Source organism: Ciconia boyciana, chromosome 9 (genome assembly GCF_034638445.1).
Source record: "Ciconia boyciana chromosome 9, ASM3463844v1, whole genome shotgun sequence".
Classification (NCBI taxonomy): domain Eukaryota; kingdom Metazoa; phylum Chordata; class Aves; order Ciconiiformes; family Ciconiidae; genus Ciconia; species Ciconia boyciana.
The window spans coordinates 31,259,262-31,277,311 of record NC_132942.1 but is presented as its reverse complement, the minus strand read 5'-3'; the positions used below and the strand labels follow the sequence as shown (position 1 = coordinate 31,277,311).

The 18,050-nt window shown below is 35.1% G+C and overlaps 1 protein-coding gene across 2 annotated transcripts in view; it reads left to right on the top strand.

The window, feature by feature from the left end:
- Positions 1 to 18,050, top strand: part of LONP2 (lon peptidase 2, peroxisomal) — a 47,736-nt gene that overhangs the window by 5,640 nt on the left and 24,046 nt on the right. For both annotated transcript variants that reach the window (XM_072873805.1, XM_072873807.1), the window contains exons 6-10: positions 120 to 214; positions 2,291 to 2,549; positions 10,610 to 10,751; positions 16,762 to 16,912; positions 17,444 to 17,570. In XM_072873805.1, the coding sequence (XP_072729906.1) occupies positions 120 to 214; positions 2,291 to 2,549; positions 10,610 to 10,751; positions 16,762 to 16,912; positions 17,444 to 17,570 (774 nt within the window). The remainder of the gene's footprint in view (positions 1 to 119; positions 215 to 2,290; positions 2,550 to 10,609; positions 10,752 to 16,761; positions 16,913 to 17,443; positions 17,571 to 18,050) is intronic.

Genomic DNA, 18,050 nt, shown 5'->3' with positions numbered 1-18,050 from the left:
AAGTAAGAGGGTATGCTGATGACCTCAGGTTTGCTAAATATCTATCTTGTGGTGCAGGAGAGTCTTACTTCGCAGTTAATTCCTGATTAGCCTTATGAATTCTGTGCATGTATTTCCAGGTTAAAGAAGATGCCTCAGTCAATGCCAGAATATGCTTTGACAAGAAATTACTTGGAACTGATGGTGGAATTGCCATGGAATAAGAGTACAAAAGGTAAACCCTTCTATTATTGTTGATTGTCTCTTGCACAGACATTTTAGGACAAGTAGCCATCACGTAAACACTATGCACTTAGTTCTGTCTTGCAAATGTTTGTCTCATTGTTTGATTGTAAAAATGTCTAATATGTTACTGAAGTCTTATGGTCTACCTGGCTTAAAGTAAGATCTGTATACTGAATAGCCTCTGTAGCTCAGTTGTACATCTAAGAATGTGAATTTAAACAGTATTAGGAATATCTACACAGAAAAATGAAAGTGTTATTACTTACAATATGTGCTAGCACATATCTAAAATAATGAAGAAAAGAGCAGCTAATTACTTTTTATATGTCAGACAAAAAAGCTTTTGTACATTTCTGTAGCGTTAACCTTCCTGAAGAAGGTTCTGGTATGTCTTAAGTTAATCAAGTTTGATAAGGAACAAAAGGATGAAAAAGCACAACTCTAAGTTAATTTTAATAATTACAACTTCAGGTAGCATAGAAAAACTGAGTATCATGTCAGCTTTGTACCATAGTTTTCAGAAGTTGTGAGTAGAGAGAGATACTATTAATATGGGAACAGCATGCACAAATGGAAAGCAAGGAAAGACTAGAAAACCAAACGTGACTTTTCCTACTGACTAACATAAATAGGTTAAGTGGGCAAAATTACTTTCTGGAAGGTGTACCGCTGGAGAAAAGGATTTTAATTCCTTCTAGCAGCTACTGAAGAATGAGGCTTTTGAATGGCATTTAAAACAATCTGATTTTAAAAAGAAATTTAACATACCGGACCACCAGTCTGTGTATCTTTTGCCTTCTTAGTATGCGTGGTGATGAATTTTGGCCATTTTGAACGAGAGCCTTGGCTGTTTACAAATCTTCTTGTAAATATTTTCTTAAATCATTAAATTGTAAAAAGATCTGCCTACAGGTCTTTGCAGATCTCTACAGTATTATTCAAAGAATCCCCAAATGAGTAAAGTATTTGTTGACACTCATGTCCTAGCAGAATTTTTTTTTGGTGAAAGTTGCTCTTTAATCTTGTAAAATCATGATACATTATTTTTCAAACATGTAGTTTGAAGTTTTTACTTTAAGCAAACTTGCAAATTTTGTATTCACATTCATGTGAGTGATGCTTTGGACTCCATAGCTACAGTGAATAAAAATATACGTGAATATAAAAATGGAAAATCCAATAGAAAATTATGATCATTAGTGAATTTTTTGTTCAGTGGTTCATTACAAAAATTTACACAGTTGATGATGAGAATTTAATCACAATTGTCTGTATGTGAAATATGCACACTTACCAGTATGAGGGCTCTGTATCTGGAATGCATAGAAGTTGAAGGACGGGTATGTGCAGAGATGATAGACTTCACTGCTTCCTGCCTACTCTCTTTATGTTGTAGACCAAAGGAGAAGACAGCTACTTTGTGCCAGAAAATCCTGCTCTGTGTAAAGCATTAGTTAATGTCCATCGGTGAGGCCTGACCATTTATCTCAAATTATGGCAATTGCAACAAACTAATTTTTCCAGTCCCAGTATCACATGGGTATTTTTTACAGTGCCAAATCACTTTGTGTTGCATAGCAAGTAAAGCCTGTCCTTCAAGCCAATAGGATCTTGCTCTGTTTGTGAGACAGTTATAGACTGTTATCATAAGTAGATGATGAAGACATAGGGATAAATTTGTCTTTTGAGAAGACCTTATAGGATCAGACTTATTTCTGTGAGAAAGCAAATGCTGAAAAATTTGCATATCATTGAATTGCTGTTCTAGAGTAGGTACTAAGTCCATTTGAGCCAGACTTCAATCTCTGACACAGTGAAAAGGTGTTTTTTTTTAAATTTCATTATCAGTACTATGATCTGTCTAGCTTATGTTTAATTTCCTTATTAAAGGAGAATAATAATACCTTTGTTTTAGGAAAACATTGTCTGAAATGTGTGTGTGTTGGGGGATTGCATTGATGAACATGTTTGAGAATGTATTTGTTTCTATTGTATCATAGAATTAATTGTTTCCATTTTTAAAGGTAAATGTGCTGATATCTTTTCTGTTGTCAATGATTGATAGATCGCCTTGAAATTCGTGCAGCTCGAATTCTTTTGGATAATGATCATTATGCTATGGAGAAGTTGAAGAAGAGAGTTTTGGAGTACTTAGCTGTCCGGCAGCTTAAAAACAACCTCAAGGGACCCATTCTTTGTTTCGTGGGGCCCCCAGGAGTTGGTAAAACTAGTGTTGGAAGATCAATTGCAAAGACTTTGGGTCGAGAATTCCACAGAATTGCTTTAGGAGGAGTTTGTGATCAGTCTGATATTCGAGGCCACAGGTAACTACTTCTTCCTTTCCTAATTGCCATTTTTTATTTTGTTTGTTATAAAATGTATTGATTATTTTCATTGTTTAGCTAATACAGAGAAATTTGGCTTATTTCAAACAATGGTAGTTATTCATTGATTTTTCTTGGTATTCAATGGTATTATTCAGGAGAGAATTTTAGTAATGGAAATGGATGTTTATGAGATACAGCCTTTATTCTGTCCTTCTGCTGCTGCCCTTTATTGTCACAGCGGAGAATGGAATTTCATCTTCAGTCATTTTCGCACTTTGATGTAAAATTCAGTAGAAAGTCTAATGGAAACTCTTAAATGTTGGATCTGACTTTTCTACTTTTAAGACGGATGTAAAGATTTAGCTATACAAAATAGCCTATGAATAGCAGTGCATTACTTATAACCATATTTGTTGCTAAAACAGGAGGAAAAACTGAGAGTGATGCTGAAAAGCTGCTAGAGGATAGCAACTGAGTTACGTAGTATCTCAAACTCGTTACTGTACTGTTTTCCCATTTCAAAGGGAGGTTATACAAGGACACCTAAGCTGGAAGATTTCAAAGGAGATTTTTTGGGTGACTTTCCTTAGGACTTTTTTTTTTGATCTTGCATCTCTATGTATCTACTTCTTAGTCTTTTAAATAATTTGTTTATATTAGTCCATTCCCCATTCCTTGCAACTGGAAGCATAATGAATGGGTAATGTAGGTAAGTAACTGCCAAACATCAGTGCAGCATTTTTGCTTCCGTTAAACATATTTTATGCTTACTGCATGCAGTGTAGGAAATTTGGAATAATGAATTTGTTAGTGTTCTAAACATCTGTAAAACCATGTGGGTGTTTTGGTTGGTTGGTTGTTTTTGTTGGTTTTTTTTAAGTCACGTTAGGGAATAAAATTTCTCCTTACAACAGTAGGTAAATTATTATGAATTCAAGCTATCACTTATTTCTTTGATGCCGTGTAGCCGTTAATTTTGCCCAATGGCTATGCTGCTACTTTCAATCATCAGAATACACCATCATTCTTGCTTCAATTCCAGGTTATTCTGTAATTTCTTTTTGTTTTCAAGGCATAAAAAGGACCCTGGTATTCTTATCACTTCCCTATGTAATTTTAATAAAGAGTTACAAGAAATGCCCTAAAAAAAGGTTGGTTTGTGGTATCAGACTTCTGACTGTAAGCTAGTTGCATGTGTGAATACATTAGAGTGGTGGAAGCTCACAGTCTCAACTGCAAGGAATGCGGGAGACTCACTGGGAAATCTTGTGCTGAACATATGAATAAACTTTGAGGAATCTGGAATATAACGTATTTCTAGGAATCTAGAGTATAATATACTGTTGAGCACGTCTTAGACCAGAACATGAGAGATGAAAAAGCGACAAAACGGTGATTTTGTACTTGGTGACAACTTGAAAATTCAGAGTTGTTTTGTAAACCTTTAGTTTAGCACCCTTGATAAAATGAGCAACACACGTTTATTCCTGTGCACATTCTTTTGTGGCAAATTTGCAGTTTTGTTTTCCCGAGCGTTTGACGCTTACCTAGAGTTTGTAGCTTGAAAGAATCATTTAAGTTTTTTCTTAGTGTAGTTTTAGTCAATGTATCCAGCAGCCACTGGGGGTTTGTAGATACATTTCTTTTAACACGTTGGTTTTTATTGCATAGCAGCACTCTGTGCATGTGTATGTGATTGTTTTGCAAACCTTTGTAATAGCTTTTTACCAATTTACTTAAACATTAATGGAAAAAGAAGCAAAACTCAATCCTCCTCTTTCACTATGTATTATTACTGTAATTCATAAACTGTGTTGTTAATCACTGTTTAATAAGTAAGAATTTTGATGTTTCAGATTACTTATGGTATGGATCCTAAAAACAATTTAAAATATGATTCATCATGTTGCTATTTGAACAGAAACCACTAGAGGCTGTTGAATACTAAGCATTAGAGACAAAAGTAATTTTTCCAAGGCAGAGCAATACTTGAGCCTTTGTAACAGGGAAACCACATCTGTGAAATTGACATTATGAATAAAACTTTCATCAACTCTTACTCAATTGCCAGTAATTCCTTACTGTTTTCCTTTTTTTTTTTTTTTGTTTGGCGCTCTATCTCGTGCTTAGACCTAATAAAGAATAAAGACAGCTGGAGTCATGTGATAATGAGGCTTTTAAAAACTTTTAAATTCAGGTGTTTGTGGCTGACGTTGTATTTTTGAGGGCATTATTAAATCATTAATGCATGTTAGAAAGCTAACCATTATAAATTTCATATTAAAAAAATTACTTGAAATTAGCTGATGGGAAGTATTTGATAAGACAGTTTATTTTTCATCAGCAAAGGAAAATACTGTCTAGAATTGGCAAGAGTATCATGTGGTTACTCTTCAACAAACAAGTGTACAGTTTAAAAACAAACTTTAGAGCAGTTAGTATGAGGAGTCCCATGTAACCGATTGCTTTTGCAAGTTTTTTGTAGGTAAAATCAAAACCAACTGTTGCATGCTGTTTTTTTAATTCTGCTTCATTTTTTTTCTGCTTTTTTGCTTCTCAGAGTAAGATTTAATCAAATTAAAACTACAGCTTTTCTGTAGACCTCTCTCTGTAATGTCCTTTTGTGTGAATAAATCCTTCAAGTTATTCCCAGTCAAGTTAATCCATATTGTGCATCTGATGGCAGTCAGAGAGAGGAATTACAGAGGTGGTCTAAAAGTGGAGGAGACAGAGGCTGCTGTTCCCCTAGTTTTACTGTTAATTAGGCTGATTTTCTAATATTACATGTTAGGAGCCATTCTTTTTCTCCTAGAAGCTCCTTATTGGGCTTTAAGGCTTAAGTTAAGGATTCCATTAACGTTGCAGAAGAATGATAGTATATGTACCTACTAATGTACTAAACATTTTAAAAATGTACTAAATGTACTAGAAGATTAAAAAAAACCCCTGTGGTTCAGTTTTACTTGCAAGCAAATGTTGCCTGAAATAGCATTCACTTTGGCCACTTATTACTGTTGTAAGTGAAAGATGCAGACTGATAGATTCAGCAAGCAAAATAAAATATTTTAGACGCCAGCAGGGTGGGGAGTGGTGTTTCAGTAAGCATGCTGTTCCATGTGATGTGTAACTAGGGCAATCGGAAACGCCTAGTTTTTGCCATTTCAGCGTGGATCATGTGCCTGCGGCTGGAGTTCGTGAATCCTTTTTTTGATTGGGTGAAGAGTAGCTACTACTGTTCTGCATTCCCAAAATGAAATCATCTTGGTACAAAACCAGAACTGCTTTATCAGGCATCCTCCCACTGTTGTTGGAATTTACCACACATCTATACCACATGTAAAAGTTTGCTGGTTTATATTTGTTGTTAACTTGTATTAAAAAAAACAACAAAACAAAAAAAAACAAAAAAAAACCCCCAAAAAACCCCACCATGAAGGACGACTTAGAATTTTTTCCAAGAAGCTCACTGCATTTAATATCTCCTCAGTACTGATATTTTGTTTTATACAGGAAGTATATGATCTTCTCTGTTGCATGTGTGTGTGGTTTTCTATTTTTAAATAGGAAAGATGTAATTGCGCCGTTTATTTATAGTGGTGCTGGTGAGATCACCGTGAAGTTCTTTTTTTTCTCTCTCTCACCTCCATATGAAGTGCTCTTTCTTATATTACCATCACTTTTCAGTTTCTAGAAGTTTGGATAGTTTACTTCTGGCTTAGGCTTCTGGCTTACTTCTGTGCTGAAGACTTGTTCAGGTGCATCTGTGTGGGAAAAGGTGTGATTCCTCACCAGTACAGCTATGCTAGCAGAAGTTCACAGCACAGGCCTTGTTGCACTAGAAAAAAACAAACCTCAAACAGTTTCACCTGTGAGAGGAATAGCTTTGTTATACAAGTATAAAGCATAGATACATTTGTGAAGCACTTGAGTAGATGCAACCTCTGTCCTTGCAAAAAAATAAGCTGTGACCTTGTGCAAGTAAGTTCAGGACTAGTTTCTTTCATGGCATTCACTTTGTTATCTTTTCCTACCTCTGCAGTTTGAAAACCACTGTAGTTAAAAACAATTTAATTTTTTTTGTCTTTAGAACAGTGTGAAGAAAGTGAGTCATGTTTTTATCAATCATACTAGTCCTGCTTTAAGGGTTCTGATTCATACCCATTCCCAGTTTACATCAGGAGAGCTGACAAGGTTAGGTTTCCCAGCTGTCTGGCATTTTCTAGGATATGTAGCTCCTAATGACATGCTATACAACTCTAGTGTTTTTTTAGAGGTACCTTTTCATTGATTTAAAAATAAATAAAGATTACTAAATTACAGACCTTCTTTGTCATGAGCTCTTAATGTTTTTTTTAAATTTTTACTACACAAGTAAGATAACCAGGAAACTTGATCTGTATGTCCTGTTTTGAATGGAAAGCAGCTGACTCTCTTTCTAGGTTTAATGCATGGAGAGAAACAGTGCATCAAAAAATGAGCAAAGCCACATTATATCATCAAAAATGCTAACGTGGAATATTGTTTTTCCTCCTTTTAGCCCTAGCTAAAATAATGAAAATAAAGAGTAACATCACATTTGGTGGCTACTGTTCACAAACAGCAGTATTCAGTTTCACAAGTTACAAGGCAAAGGTTAATGTCCAGCCAGATAAACGGCCATATCTGCTTGTAATTTTAATGTATTGTAGTGGCTTTATATGTAAATATCTGCAGGGTCTGTCTTACTGAGGACTCTTGTGTTGAGATGTGTTCCATAGTAACAATTTAGAAATGAAAACAGGCTACCTATGTTTGTATTTTCAAGGTAAAATACTACGTTATTGTTCTTTGTCATCCTACATATGACATTTGCATTAGCATTCTTTACTTGCCTGGGGGATCTAGAGTCTTGGATTAATAGTATAATAAAATAGGTATTGGTCCATCTCTAATAAATGAAGATTTAAACTGTTACACATGGGAAGAGTTACTTGATACCTAGGTATTTGTTATCCTAAAATTTATAGTCTGAGTTTCTGTTTTGTGATGCCTGATCAAATTACATAAATAAGCATGCTTTTATTTGAAATTGAGTGCATCAATTAAACATTTATATTGGAGTTAGTTGTTTAGATTTACCATGTCTAGAGAAGATTGAAAATACAAATGAGAAGAAGAAAGTACGAGAGAGAGGAAGAGCGAGAAGAGTCAATTGTCAGGTAGCGAAAGGAAGAGCAGAATGTTTCTAGCCATGGTGCGCTTTTGTCATCTGTTAACCCTAACTCTGTGGAGAGTATTTTGCAGAACTGCTCCATATTTCCAACAATAGTTCCTTTAATTTTGACCTTTGAGTTTCTTGAAGAACTCTTGGGTTACATAGGGAACCATTTCATCCTTTTCATAACATTGGATCCATTTCAGTTGGGCTGTGGTTTCTATTTAAGTTGTTTATAAGGTAGCTCATGACCCAAGGCTTACTTTGGACAGGGTGCATTAAAAAAAATTAAATTAATGATTTTCTGTCACTTTTAGAATGTTTCTCCTATTGCTTGCTTTAGAAGCCACTTAATTTTTATACTCTTGAAATTGTATTTCTCTTAGGTATTGATCTCACTTGACTTGTCATAAGTTCTCTTGAATATATTTGCTTTTTTTCTGCTTTTTCTTCACCACAGATCTTGATACATTGTGCTTCAGCCTTCCTAGTGTATGGATTATATTAAATGTTAAGAAACTTGTGTGTTGTACACACTTAAGTGTGTACAACACTTAAGTCTTACTGAAAGGTGCTGTATCTGTGAGAATCTTCCACAAGTGTAAATATGTTATTAAATACCCAAATCTACTTGAATCTAAAATAACTGACTTGAAGTCTATTTTCAGGGTTGTTTGAGGGGGAAAAAAAAGTATTTCAGTCTATTAATAACAACATCTTTTTTGTGTCTCAAGAAAGAAAAATCTCTTCCTGTTTGTTTTGGGTTTGTATTTTTTTTAACTGCTTCTATTTGGAAAAACTCCAAAAAATTTTTTAAAAGTGGTGTGTGTGTGTGCACACGCATGGGTATAAACAAACAGATTTATTATTCAGAAAACCTTTTGGTACCTAACACTTATTATCCTTTGACCTGTGTTGTTGCAATTGGATAGTGAAGGGAGAGAAAGCGTGATTATTCACAGTGCTTTCCCTTGACTAGAGAAACCCAGTTTACCTTCATTTAGTTTATAAACCAAAGCTGTTTCTTAAAACTAGATGGAACATAGATATCTCAAAATTTTATAGAATTTAAAATGATCAGATAAAACTTTGTGTATATAAAAACACAAATATGCATTAAAAAAGTGTAATGTCTTTAAGCATGCACTTGAGAATAATGTACCAAGCAAGAAAGAAGAATGTTTAATGTTTACCTAATTATGTTATCCTATTACTGGCATAAATAGAATATTAAAAACAGTCAGGCTGCATTGTCTCTGAGGCATATAAAATTATTTACTAGTGCAGTAAGCACCTTTTGTTAAAAAAACCCCCAAAACAACAACAAAAAAGCCCCACCAACAACAAACAAAACTCAAAACCACAAACAAAAAAAATAACAAAAAAAAACCCCAAAGAAACCAAAACCACCCAAAATTGCTACAACGATTAATTCGGTTGCACTGGTAAATGATTCACTTCTGTGAACTTCAGTTCTGCTTCAGTCTTATAATTTTCTGATTGCATTTTATAGGATCCTTTCATTCTTTTGGCAAGGTTGACTGTGTGCAGATGGAGAGTGGAGTGGCATGCTAGTATAATAGCTCCCCCATGCAGATTCTTGATCTGTAATAAATGTTATATAGTGCAATCCTCAGTGGAGAGGAATCAGCTCACTGTGAAGTAAGACTCTTCACAAAAGCGGTGAGGTGATAAACTATTGCATGCTGGCTGCTCCAGTCTTTAGCAGCTGTGTCATGAAGGTGGCAATAGGCAATCTGAAATTCTGTTGCATTTCTGGCTATTTAAAAGATCTTAAAAACTTTTATTTTTGCGCAGATCTAGAATTAAATACAGTAACTGGAATTTGTTCCCTCAGTGGTTAAATATTACATGGAACTAACATCATTGCTGTGTCGTTTGAGTTGTTTTTTATTTTAAATTTAAAGTCTTCTCTAGTATCTTTTGAAATTACTCCCATGGTATTTTTGATTTCATCTTTCTAAATGTCATGCTGTTTATTTTGGACTTTATTAAAACAGATCATACGGCAAAGCAGGCCTGTTCTGCATATCTGCTTTGTGAGGGTCATGAGATAGGTACTGTAATTCAGCACTTCATGTATCTTTTTCTTCTTGTGAGTGACCAGCATTCCATACTCTTAATTCTAGTATTTTGTTTAGTTATGCACAAGCAGAAAAGGCTGTGATAAATGCAGCAAACAAGGGATATATATGCATATAAAATGTTGCTGTGTGGATTGTGAAAAAAAGTTTTTACCACCTTTGGTGAATAAATTCAGACTCATAACTTTTTTGTTTCATTGCACTGTTCTAGTTTTTTATTTCATGTTGAAATGACATAGTAAATACAATTATTTTTGTGAGTATTAATTAAAGCATGCTGTATATACAGGGGACATTGACAGTTCAGCATATTTGGAATTTTGCCATGATATGTAACATGCTGTGTGAACTCTGTTGTGATGACGAAAACCCAGTATCATCATTATTAAAATGTTAGTATTAATGAGGTTCCCAAATCTGCTTCTGCTTGTTCATACAGTACAAGGATGCTTGTACTGAATCATGTAAAATGCCTGCAAGCCATAAAGTTTGGATATACTTTAATGCATATGCTTATGTTTCCAGACCAACTAGTGCACCACGGAACTGGAATTTTCACCTGCTGATCTAATTGCTTATATTAGGTCAGATGCATATTCCATATTTTTATCAACTATTTCCAAAAAGTTTTGCAAAAAAGCAAGAATGGTTACAATGCTGCTTATTCTTATATTTTCCTTTGAGTTTTATTTTTGATGTTTCTACTCCTGTTACATGTGTCTGTCCCCTCTTTCCCCATATACATTTATTTTTCACAGGCGCACGTATGTTGGTAGTATGCCTGGCAGAATAATCAATGGACTGAAGACTGTTGGGGTTAACAATCCAGTATTCCTGTTAGATGAGGTTGATAAACTGGGGAAGAGCTTGCAGGGGGATCCGGCAGCAGCTTTGCTTGAGGTAAGAGATGTTAAATTACAAGCATTTTTTCATTTCTAATTAAAAAGAATTAAAATACTGGACTTGGACAGGAAGATTCACTGGATGAAAGATAGCATGACAGTGTCAGCTTTTTTATTCAAATACCAGCTACTATGTTTTGACATTGTTGGAATGCTGTCAATTACTTGTACACAATGTAAATGCTGTTATATAGTATGCTAAGTAAGATATCTTAAATCTTAGTGATCTGTACTTAAACACAAGGATGTATTTTGTGCTGAGGTAGGTGTTTTGTATATTTAAAGACTGTTCAAGCCTTAAACATTACTTATTTGGGGGACTTTAAGATACTGATTTTTAATGACCAAATGCTGTTAGCTATAAGAAAGAACTGTAGAGCAGCCAGATGGTAGCTGGACTTTTTCAAGTTTTCCCTTTCCTTCTTGGAACAATTTTAATATATTTTTGAAGCTGTTGATAGTACAAGCTTATATTGGAGCTAAGCATTTTACCTACCATGTAATATGGACCACTTGCATGTTCTTTTAGCAGCATTTCTTTAATTAGTGTTGTAATTAACTTTCTGAACTTAAGTTTTTAATTTAAGTCACAGATCCCCACTCCTTGACTGATTATGATGTGGTGAGTGTTTGCTTTCCATGAGAGTCAGCTATTAAGTGTGTTTTTTCTGAAATTCTGGGACTCAGACCAAGATATAAATTAATCTAATTTTGAAGTACGTGGTATAGTTATTTTATCACAAAGAGTTTAGAGGTGTTAACGTTGACTTGCTTAAAGACACAAGTAAAATCTAGGAGATACAAGTAAGGACTTTGGTGAACAAGATACTGTTGGAATATTTTGTAAATCCATCAACTGTTGAGATGTTATTAATTAGGTTAGTTGTTGGGATTTCAGGAGGCTAAAACTTGAGTGGTGATGAAGATGATTAATTGAGACCTATGGCTTGCAGGCTTCATGTATCAGAGTCCGTAGCAGAAAGCAGTAATGAGTTGCCAGAACCTTATTTCTGCCTTCTTTTTCCCTGGAGTATGGTGCATGATGATATCCCAGCACAATTCCTTCTTCCACTGACTTGCATATTCAGCAGTTTTATTCTAGCAGCTTGCTGGAGAGAGGAAGGAGCATCTCCTCAGGTATGGGGAAGAGACAAAGAGCATTGCCCTTCCCCAGCATCTTAGTGCAGAAGGCTGTGCATGTCTTCCTGTGCTAGCACTGATGAGGAGGAAAGGAGGGAATGAGGAGGGTAATGGCACAGCAAGGCTGGGCTGGGCTGAAACACTTGAGGCTTTCTAGAGCAGATGTAGCACTAGTGCACTTAAAAATTTTGGTATTGTGTACATTTAGAATTTCCTTATACTGCTGTATTTTTATACTGTCTACCTGTCTTTTATGTTCTTTCTGGCTGTAGGGGCTACCATCCTATCACTGTTTCAGCTGAACTGCTTCTGTGATTGTTTCAGTCAAAAGGAATTGGGTTAGTAAAAGACATTTACCCAAATTTTTTGAGCTAGCCTGGCTCACTTTCACTGAAATGATTTAGGGTGGCATAATCCTAGAAGCATCTCAGTTGTCAGACTTAAGGTGTGGTAACTTCTGTGGCTGGGTGGTTGTACGTGGGGATGAAAGTGGTTCTGGTAGTATTTGCCTACAGACTCATTCTAATGACTCTTTTTGACTGACAGTGCTTAATACAGTAATTTGAATATGAGAAATGCTACTTAAATTAAGGTGTCATGAGCTCATCTGTATGCTGTATGACTTTCTGCAAATGAAACGTCAATTGACATTCTACAAATGTCATTATTTTCTTCCTGCTAGATAGTGTAAAATTACTGTTTTGACAAGGCCAGCTCGTTATTTGAAAATCAGCGTATGAACAGGTTATGGTTTGAGAGCTCTGTTTTGATCTTTGCATGTTAACATGAACTAGTAATAATTTAAATGTGCTAGAAAATACCATGGCTTCACTCTTTTAGCTTTTAAAAATGACAGTTATGGTCCTTTACCTGTGTATTTCTCAAGTGTGTGGTACACATTTCTAGGGTGCATGAAAAGCCTCTGAGTGCAAGCAAGGGAGTGGAACAAATATTCCAAAGCATTTTTCTGTGTATTTTTCATTTGCAGGAATTTATTTACTCTTTGCTGTTAATGGTAATAAGGTCTGTTTCTGAGTTTGCTGGCATTTCTTCTGTCATTTCTCCTTTACATTTTGAACTAAGCTGGCCTAAATCTAGTCAATGCATGGATAAAAAAATACCTGAAAATGAAATTTTATTAGCTAGCTGACTGTTGTTTGCTAGGCAGTCAAAATCAGTGATGAACCAATGATTTGGCATTTCTTGGAAAGATAATAACATTTTTTGGAAGTGTTCCAATCATGAATCCAGGTCTGTACATTAATATTGTTAATTTTATTCAACCTTTGCTGTTTTTTTTTAATTTATTTTTCATTCCCTGTCTTGCAGTAGAGAATTAGCATTTCTGTTCTTCTATCATGTCAAGTGTGTGAGGACAAATGAAATTAATTTATTTTTTAATTATTAGTGTTTGAATTTTTGATACTTTTTTGCTGCTTTGGGATACTTCTGTTTTTTATACTTGAAAACCACATTCTCAGTGATACTGAACTCAGCTCCTGCCATGGGTTATTCCAGCTGAGGCTCGTCAGGTTAGCTTCCAACTGTCTGCTTGGGCTGCAGTTTTTATGTAAGTCATTGCTAATTGACCATTAGTTGCATCTGGAGAAGTAATTGCTCTATTAACAATGTCTGGGCTGCTCCCATGTGAGATCTGTATATCCCTCTACTGCTGTCTAAACATCCTGAAGCAGGTGCTTTACCTCTTCTAATGGAGAACTCATGCCTGGATATAACAGCTTAATTTTCATCTGCTTTTTGTGGTTTATGTTGTTGGAAAGTCCATCTGAAATGAGCAAAGGTGGCTATTATGTAGGAGAACAAACAATAGTAAGTGGTCACCTAACTGGCACATTCGTTTTTTAGACTGCTGCTTCTTGTTTGGTAAGTGCCATCATTAAGTATAAAAGGCACATCCTTTTTTCCTTAATGTGTAGGTGTGTTAAATTCTCACTGACTGTCTACAATAGGATATATTGAAGAAGGTATATTTATACCCTGTAAGCTCGGAAGCAAAACTTGATGTTTTATAATTGCCGGATATGTGTTTAGTGCTAGTGCTTCTGCAGAGTTGTTGCTTAAGCAAAACAGAATGTCTTCCTATTTCCAGTTACTGTTCATCAACAAGGGAATGTTTTCATCTAAATTTAGATGACCTCTGTTTAAAACAGAAGAAAACAGAAATGGATCCAAGTGCCTGATAGCGAGTATTTGTATGCAGGGAAATTAGACCAGGAGCATAGCCAGGCAATTAAATGTTCATGGAACTTATTCTGGATTTTGTGGTAATAAAATGCTGGTACAGAGAAGCCTTTGTATGCATGTGAGCTGTTGGCCATAAATTAACCAAGATGTTTTCTTCACTGAATGTTCTTTTTGTACTTAATATTTTTGTATTAGTTGAATATCTTTGAAAACTTTTGAACTTTAGCACAGATACCTAGCTGAAGAACAGTTCTATTTGCTTTGGAAAATCTGTTTTAAATGCATAGGCATGATATTGTTTTATGTCTTATTCTAAGAAATAGTTACCGTGACAAAGAATTATTGGTCCAGAGAAACTCTAGCCATCATAGAAAATCTCAGATAATTCACATTTTTAGATATAATCCGAGTTGGTTTTGATTACAGTTTCCTTTACCTTTATTGGATAGTATTGTTTGCACATGAGTACAGCATCAATATTTTGTATATCTTTAAATAGTATTATAATCACCAGCTTAGCACTTAGTAGGATTCGTAAGAATTTCTAGTTGCAGACTAGAAGGAGAAAGAGAAATGTGTGTAGATAAATGTTATAAAAAAACCAACTTGGTCTGTCAGAATACATTGTTTTTCAACATATTTGGAAGTAGTTGCAAATGCTTTGGCTGATAGACTGGAATTTTGTGGAAATACTGTGTTGTCAGTGTAAAAAGGGTAAGTTGAATTAGGATTTGCTGTTTAAATCAGTTTTGAAAAATTTACAAGAGTACACTTTGAATGGGAGACTAATATTTGGTATAGATCTACTTTCTTTGAAGACAGTTTGTAGATGCTGTGCTTGGATACACTGCCTATTTTTGTGTCGCCTTGCATTTTAGGACTAGATTGTAGGACTAGTTGAGGTAAGAGACATCTATAACTCTGATTGAATTATGCACTTGGCTAGTCAGGATACTTCTTCAAGGCCTTTGCCTTCATCAGTAAAGAAGGGAATAAATTATAGCAGCTGCCTGCTGAAGAGGGTAAGAAAAGAAGCTTTTGAATAGCTTATAGCCAATGAACAGTAACATTCACCAAGTTCCAACCTTAGTTTTAGAATTTAGGCATATGCTTCAGTATGTTTTAAGATTTCACTATTAAGGGGAACATATAACTTGTATTTTATTACAGTTGCAATACGTTTCCAAATATTAAGTCTTAAATCTGTGCAGTACTTCAAAATAAAATCAGAAATTGTTCTGTTTTTAAAAAGTTCTACTGTGTTTCTGGCATTCTGTAAAAAAAAAGTATTTTGCTAGTTTGTTGTGATCGTAAAACATTTCTGTTCTAAACATTTTTAACTTTTCAAAGACTGAACAGAATTTAAGTCATGAAAATTCAGAATTGTTTCTTTCATAACCAGCTAAGAAGTGCTCAATTTCAGTTTTTTAGAATTATCAACACTGTTCTTGGCTATAATTCAAGTTGCTAAGACAAGAGCTGCATTCATTTGGGTATAGGCAGATAAATTATTTTGACAGCAGTGTGCTATTTCTCAGGAGATGCATAGGTCCCATTATTTGTAACATGAGAATTATTCATGTCGGTGTAGCATTGATAATTCATCATTTGGGAAGGAAAAGCGTGGTAGTACTTTAAGGGGGTTGGAATGAAGGTAGTCCATAGGTGGTGATAGAGAAGCCAAGTGTAGATTGCTGTATACAGTGAACTTCCAAGTTTCAGCACTGTTAAAAAAACAACAAGACACCACCTTAGTACACTTGTGATCCACATATATAGAATATTCATCACCTAATGCAGAAAAACAGCTTATTCAAGTAATAGCTTAAATATATGCAAATGTTACATTAGCACACGAGTAGTATTAAAAGCAATAGGAAGACAACGCTGTTATTTCTACTTGTGTTCGTAGTTCTACTTGTGCAGTAAATTTTTGAGGTTGATGAGGCTGTGTGTTGTTATTCTTCAGTGCTTGTTTAATTTTGTCTCTTTTTTTTTTTTTATCAGAAAATTTGGGAAAAAAAGAAAAATGCAAAGATTGTGTTAGGAAAGCCAGAGCTCACCTAGAGTCAAGACTTGCATGGGATGTCATGGGCAATAAGAAGAGCTTCTACTACTACTTTGGTAGTAAAAGGCTGGGCAAAGCTGAATGAGCGGAGCAGGTGATTTAGTGACAGCAGATAAGGCTGAGATAATCTGTGTTCTTCCCCTTGGTCTTCACAGTGAGATCTCAGGTTGGTGTGCTTAGAGAAAGAAGAGCTACCAGCAGCAGATGAGGATTGGAGTCAGGGATTACTTGAGAGAATTGTACTCATACAAGTCCATGGGACCACATGGGCTGCTTTTCCAAGGGTGCTGAGAGTCCTTTAAAGGACATAGAGATAGATTGCAGGAGGTACTTGTTGATTGGAGAAATGCTGCAGCCATCTTTAGAAAAGGATAAAAAGAACTAACAGGGAAGCAACCTTTTTTATGCATGTGGTGTGATTACAGAGTAATCAGAGTGAGGCAGGATATTGAGGGTCAGGGTTTAGTAATATTCATAACATTTTATGAATGTAAAGTCAGATTTGACAGATCCAAATGGAATATAATAAAAATGTGCATATTTTATTTACTTCTAATTGAACAACTGCATCAATTTTGTGTTCACTCTTTTTAAGGTCTTGGATCCAGAACAAAATCACAGTTTCACCGATCACTACTTAAATGTAGCCTTTGATCTGTCCCAAGTCCTTTTTATAGCTACAGCCAACACTACAGCTACTATCCCCCCTGCTCTGCTCGACAGAATGGAAATTATTCAAGTTCCAGGTAACACTACGGTGTTTTCATTAAAGTGGGTATTGCAAGTCCTTAAACAATGTTGGGGTGTTTTTCCTGAAAGGAAAGCAGTTCCTTAAGGTAAGCCTGCCAGGAATCTAGACTGAATGGCCAGAATCATTAAAAGAGACTAGTCGGGTTGCCTCCATTATGGCCTTGGTCATGAGAATGAAATTCAGCATTGCACTTAGGAAAATTCAGTTCCAGGTATATGGAGATACATTGATACATTCTGTAACAATATTTTCACTAATTGATGTGTTTGTATTCTAACTGGCTGTTGGCTGATGCATCTTTTTAAGACTCCAATGAAGAAAGGGATCTTTGAAACACTAAAATTCTATTCTTCTTGTTCACATGAAGTTAGGAATAACCACAAAGTATCATACCAACAGCATTTTAATTTATAGCTGGGGTTTTTTTGTTAAATTCAGTCAGGTACAGTTAAAAATTATAAGAAATTTTATTATATTATAGTGTAAAAACAAAAATATTAGTAAACATACACTTTTTCTTTTGAAGGTTACACACAAGAAGAAAAAATTGAAATTGCACATAGACACTTGATTCCTAAACAGCTTGAACAACATGGTCTGACTCCACAGCAAATACAGATTCCACAAGTAACTACTTTGGACATAATTACCAGGTAAATCTGTTATTCATTGCTTTAAGTTTAAATAACTTATTTTTCTGGTAACTAGTAAATAATTTATAAAGTGATAATACAAAGCATTTCTTAAGATCTGTTGTCCTTAATAGCTTCAGAAGTTCAACAATTGGTAATTTATGGAATTGCTCTTTCCTGAGCAAGTTCCTGTCTGGCTCTGCTGTCTAAACCGAATCATCCTTCCTTCTCTAGAGAATTCCTTGGTCTGGTTCTCAGAGTGTGGCTCACAGCCAGTTGTGCTGACACAATTGGTAAGGCACTATGAATAAACAGAAACAGTTCAAACTGGTATTGCTGCAGTCTTCAGTGCGTGAAGCTATGGTCTTGGCAGCAGACAGTCTTTATTTTAAAGAATGAAGTTTTATTTCTGTCATTTTCATAGGAAAAAATGGAAATTGCCATTTTGTTTCTTGTGACTTGATGGGCCGCATTTGTCTAAAAATCGGAATTAGGTTAAAG